The 6,146-nt window shown below is 35.5% G+C and overlaps 1 protein-coding gene and 1 long non-coding RNA gene across 3 annotated transcripts in view; both read right to left on the minus strand.

The window, feature by feature from the left end:
• Nucleotides 1-2,257: 2,257 nt before the first annotated feature.
• On the minus strand, nt 2,258-3,505 carry LOC122334426. Its single transcript, XR_006248756.1, has 2 exons — nt 3,455-3,505; nt 2,258-3,338 (listed from the first exon to the last, which is right to left on the minus strand). It is a non-coding gene; the product is annotated as an uncharacterized LOC122334426 (long non-coding RNA).
• A 1,182-nt stretch (nt 3,506-4,687) lies between these two features.
• The window catches only part of akt1 (v-akt murine thymoma viral oncogene homolog 1), a 50,727-nt gene continuing 49,268 nt past the window's right edge, over nt 4,688-6,146 (minus strand). For both annotated transcript variants that reach the window (XM_043232434.1, XM_043232433.1), the window contains 2 exons: nt 6,030-6,132; nt 4,688-4,980 (listed from right to left, as the gene is read on the minus strand). In XM_043232434.1, the coding sequence (XP_043088369.1) occupies nt 4,901-4,980; nt 6,030-6,132 (183 nt within the window). In that variant the 3' untranslated portion in view covers nt 4,688-4,900. The remainder of the gene's footprint in view (nt 4,981-6,029; nt 6,133-6,146) is intronic.

Raw genomic sequence — 6,146 nt, forward strand, 5'->3', positions numbered from 1 at the left:
AAGCTCCGGCGAGAAAAACAAGATCCGCGAGCGGCGGTAAAAACCTGCTCAGAGGTGTTGATGCGGTTTGGACGCGTGCGAACGGCATTGCGTTGGATATATGTCACGGATAAAAGTGGAACAAAATGATAAAAGTGGGAAAAAGATGCATTAAAAATATCTATTAGAGGCAGTTGCAACTTGTAGCTGTCAAACGTTTAAAAACGCCCTTTATTTTGACGTTAAATGCAAATACGCAGGAAATATTTACAATAACGCAAGCATACTGTAAAAGAGTCTGATGAAATATGTTATAAACAGACTCGTTCTCCTCTGGGTGGCGCTGTCTGGTTACGAATGGAAGTACATTTTAGAGGAAGAACCTTAATAAAATAATAGGTGTGTAAAAAAGTACTGTAGTAAACGCTGCACTGCATATGATGGTGTTTTAATGATTTCAAATAAGACAAGCAAGCATTAAAATAAAGTGAAAACACGTACCATCAACAGCTGCTTTTATTTAAAGAAAAAACTAATCTCTGTAGTTTTGGAAATCCTAATTGTATGAATTAAATTAGATTAATAAAATATTAATTTTAAAGCTAAGGTAGAAATTTAAAATCTTATGTAAAAAAAAAAAAAAAAAAAAAAAATAATATATATATATATATATATATATATATATATATATATATATATATATATATATATATATATATATATAATTTATTTTTATTATTATTTTTTATATATGTAAAATCATTCTAACATACTGATTTACTGCCTTTCTGATTATTATCAATGTTGACCATTTTTTTTGTGGAAACTGGTGCAATCTACCATTCAAAGTTTTCTTTTTAATCAAAAATAATACCTACTTTTCTTCAGAGATGGCGCATTACATTGTTAGCAAAGACATTTCTAATGTCACAAAGGATTTCTCTCGCTATCTGAAGTCAAGGCGGCTCTTTTGAACTTTCTGTTCACCTGTGAATCCTGAAAAATAAAAGGCATCACAGTTTCCGCAAACATAAGTATTTCGGTGAATCAGTATATTGTTGTGATCTCTGAAGGATCACGTGACACTGAAGACTGGGGTAATGATGCTGAAAACTGATTTGGTCACAGAAATAAATGAAAATTGCAATAAGCAGACTTCTGAGCGGAGGCCTGGATCTCTTCTGTAATCGTATGAAGCTGCGTGTGGAGCACAGAGACGGAGGAAGCGCTGACTCCTCGGCGTCTGTCGGCCTGTAGGTGTGTATTTCTGCTTCCTCTGGGTGCTGTCCTACACACCGTCCAGCTGTGAGGGTTTGTAACCAACATCTGGCCCTCAGACTCCACCATCTGCTTCAGACTGCAGGAGCCGAGTAACCGGGGCTAGTTGTCACAGCTTCTACACGGGGTCAGCTTCGGGAAAAAATACGCTGATGGCCTCACTGTCCAATCTCCGTAACATGTACGTATTTAAAAAAACATTAGAGACTATTTATGGTCATATTTATGGTCATTATGCAATATTTAACATAAAAAAAAACATGGCAAAAAGAGAAAGATAATATGCAAATGTACTAGTAGCACTTTCAATTAACAAACTAACAATAAAACATTTATTAATGTATTAATCATTTGTTAAACATGCATTATGTAGTATTAAAATCAAAAGTTGTGTGTTAATATTACTTATTAATATTAATATTGCTAGTATAGGATTAATAATAATTATATTTTATATATAATTTGTACTTATACAATAAAAACAATATCATTATTATAATAAGATTTTTGTTTTATTTTTGCTTCATAAGATGAAAGGAACTAATAATTAAAATACAATTTATTATTTATTTAGTATATTTATTAATCTTAATTTTTATATATTAATAAAATATATATTATTATTATTAATTTTTAATTATATATATATATATATATATATATATATATATATATATATATATATATATATATATATATATATATATATATTTTTTTTTTTTTAGTATATTTATTAATCTTATTTCTATTTCAACATTCACTAATACCAAAAGTTTTAATATTATATAGTGGACCTGAGCTTAAGCAAAATAATATTTTATAAACTAACATTAATAAAGAAGAATAGATGTGCTGTAACAAATGTTTTGCTTATTGTTTGTTAAAGCATTAATTAATGGAACCTTATCATAAAGTGTAAATATAAAATATATACTCAAAGTTGGTGATATTTAGTCTAAACGAACCTTTGCGTTTCAATTATTGTGAAATAATCAAGCAATACAATTCAGCCGAAACTTTATTTGATCAATTCAATGTAAAAAATAAAATAAAAGAGTCTAAATCATAAAAACTGCTGAACAGTGTATACAAATCGAATATTATTTGTATCCTAAAGCTGGTGTTCTTTAGTTCACGTGTTAAAAAAAGACAACAAAATTAAAGGATAAAAAAAGGTCAAATATCTTCCCGTTTTAAAAAAAGAGGGTAGTACGAAAGAGCATAATTCATATGAAACATCAGATCTAAAAACAGGAACAAAATGGTTTTGCATATAAAATAAGGTCATAAGGTGAAAAGAGAGGAAAGGCCTTTACATTCATGGTGATTATTACACATCATATCAACAATGATCAGAGCTTTCACAATAATAATAATAATAACAATAACAATAATAATAATAATAACCTGCCAACAGATTCTCTCATCTGTACAAAGATCATATTTGTGGTTGTGCTGATTACATCTTCATGGTATTTACACCGATGTGTGGAAACGTTGCTTGAAGTCACCTTCGAAACATCTCGAACAAACAAATGAATGAGTTGTGTGCCGAGCACGAGATGGGTTTCTCCCGCACACACCGAGTCCAACCTCTTTTGTAGCTCTTAATATATTAATAAGGAAGGACCCGGAGCTAAAAAACAAACACTCTCGAGGTGTATTTCAGCTCGTAGCTGCTGATCGGTCACTGAAGGACCTCGCTCAGGCTGTGCAAACGCCTGGAAGACCTCGAGGATCGTCCAGCTCACATAGAAGAGAGGAGAAATCAAGCCTGTTTAAAGAACCGATTCTGTGACAACATGCCCCGGTAGCATCCTCCATTTTACTGATTTTTGAATGTATGGTGACTATTTAATGGCTTTTACACGGAAGCTTGTTTCACCACGGAATAAAAAGGTAACTGCAGGTTTTACTTCACGATTTGGATGCTTATTTTCATAACTCAGAATTTTTTTGTCCTGTGATTACAATTTATAATCTTGTGATTCAATTGAATTTTTTTGGCCACAGAATATACAGAACATTCTTTCTCACAATTGAGAGACCTTAACCCTAACCTAACCTAACCCTAACCTAACCTAACCCTAATCCAACATATCCCTAACCCTAAACCCTAACCCTAACCTAACCTAACCCTAACCTAACCTAACCCAACCTTTAACCTAACCCTAACCTAACCTAACCCTAACCTAACCTAACCTAACCATAATCCAACATATCCCTAACCCTAAACCCTAACCCTAACCTAACCTAACCTAACCCAACCTTAACCTAACCCTAACCTAACCTAACCCTAACCTAACCTAACCTAACCCTACCCTAACCCTAACCCTAATCCAACATATCCCTAACCCTAATCCCTAACCCTAACTTAACCCTAAACCCTAACCCTAACCTAACCTAACCTAACCCAACCTTAACCTAACCCTAACCTAACCCTAATCCAACATATCCCTAACCCTAAACCCTAACCCTAACCTAACCCTAAACCCTAACCCTAACCCTAACCTAACCTAACCTAACCTAACCCCTAACCTAACCCAACCTAACCCTAACCTAACCTAACCTTAACCCAACCCAACCCTAACCTAACCTAACCTTAACCCAACCCTAAACTAACCTTAACCCAACCCAAACCTAACCTTAACCCAACCCAACCCAAACCTAACCTAACCTAACCTAACCGTAAACGTAACCGTAACCGCAACCGCAACCGTAACCCTAATCCTAATTCCTAACCTAACCTAACCTAACCCAACCCAACCCTAACCCTAACCTTAAGGTTATTTTTTTATTGAATGGCAGAAACAAGCTTCCATTTTTTTATGCTTTATTTAAATGGCAAAAACGTTCTGAAACCCAAAATAACTTACTCAATGTGGAAAGGTACCATGCAAAAAAAAAAGCCATAGTTTCCAATAAGAGAAACTATAATGACTCGATTTTATAAAAAACATCATATCATAAATTAGTGACACGTTTAAACTCTAAGTTGTAGAGTTCCTTCATCTTTAAATCCTCGTTCTCATGCATGCATTTGATTTGATCTTTATTCTCAACACTTCAATTCCAGCGTCTTTGGTCCTAAAAACAGGCTTTATTTTCTCAAAGCAAAAACATAATTGCTTATGTTTCTTTTCGACTGAAATACGATTCGGAAATGTTCTAGACAGCTTTCTCTCCTTTACTACATTGGTGGGGGGATTAACAAGTTACTTTGTCGTTAAGCGGAATTCAGTCGTTTTAATAATTACAAAAAAAATAATTTATCTACATTTTTCTACTATATTGCACATTCGATGCAAACGATCACAAATGCAAGTAAAAAAAAAATACTTTTCTGGGGGGGAGACGGTCGAGAAAAAATGGCGTGAAATTACAAATGTAGCAGATTCTAGACTTTTTTTCTTATTTTCTACGTTTCAATTGGTCGGTTCATAAAAATGGCGTTTCTGAATACAAATGCATTAATATTTGGCGTGCCGTTAATTTCCAGATTAAGTGCTACACAATCATTTCTGTATTAATTTGGCAGTTTGAGTGGAAATGTTAGTGTTCCCTCTCATATCCTCAGAAAACGTGAAATCAAAGGCCGCGGGAGCAAACGTGGAAACGGACAAACATCCCGGATCTCAGAGCTTTACGCCGTCCCGCTCGCCGAGTAGGAGAACTGTGGGAAGTGTGGCCTCCTCTCGCTGTCGAACGACTCCATGCTGTCATCTGATCAAAACACGGACACGAGCAGAATCGGTTAGAACGCACGCTTTGGGGGGTGCACTTACTTATGTTCCGAATGCTTTGACGAGACAAATACAGTACAGGTGTCTGTCAGGCCAATATATTAAGATTGTGGCGCTAATTTGTGCACAAATGAAGAATGTCGTTTACCAGACAGATACAGGTCCCTAGTGATTTACATGGTATGGTATAAAATACAATGGAAGTCAATGGGTGCCGTCGACTTTTTGGTTACTAACGTTCTTTAAAACACTTTTTTTTTTCTATCAGGTTCGGAATGAATTGAGGGAGAGCAAACGGAGACAGGATTCATTTTTTGGGGGGGAACTGTCCCTTTAAATAAAAACAAAGAAGCAGACCAACGCCATTGTGGCCACGGCTTCCTAAAACGAAGAAATGAATGAGTAAATTAATTGGGAACAGATTCCTAAATTGTGGCCATAATGAACATTTCCCATACAAACCAAAGCAAACCAAAAGTGTGTTTTTGGAAATGGACACAGAGCTTTGTTATGGACTGTTTGCTTTGTGTTTTCCACGAGATCGTAGTTAGCCAACTTAAAGCAGCCGTAAAAGCAACCATTCATTTCTTACAAGCAGAATGCTGCGTCCAGGGTAAAAACAGGAAGCGCAAACGATCAAATCACCTCATCTTTCGCGCTCAAAACTGCTAAACATGGGATACCTTTGCTGCAGTTTTCCCTGAACATCCAAATGTGACTTTTACGTTTTAAACATAGCATTTTTGGTTTATCTTTGGTATATTTTACATTGAAATAATAATAATAGTTTGTGAATATGCAGCTTTGTCTGTGATTGTTAACCCATAACTACCGCCTCCTTACTGAACGAATGACGCCACCTACTGGCGATTTTAGTTTTAAATCAATTAAGTCATCATTTATTGCTTTATTAAACTAATAATACTCTTAATGGAAGAGCAAGAACATGACACAAGGCTAGAAAGGCTTGCACCTGTAATTCAGGTGTGTTTCCCGGAAGAAGTGTGTGTTGCGAGTGTGTCTGAGCACCTTGTCCCGGCGGGGTGATGGTGATGGTCTGTCCGGTGAACTCCTCATCGAAGTATCTGGTGTCCGTCTCGGAGGTCACCTGGGGTTTGAACGGAGGAACCAGCTGACCGAGGGACA

The sequence above is a fragment of the Puntigrus tetrazona genome, unplaced genomic scaffold, assembly GCF_018831695.1.
Source record: "Puntigrus tetrazona isolate hp1 unplaced genomic scaffold, ASM1883169v1 S000000528, whole genome shotgun sequence".
Lineage (NCBI taxonomy): Eukaryota > Metazoa > Chordata > Actinopteri > Cypriniformes > Cyprinidae > Puntigrus > Puntigrus tetrazona.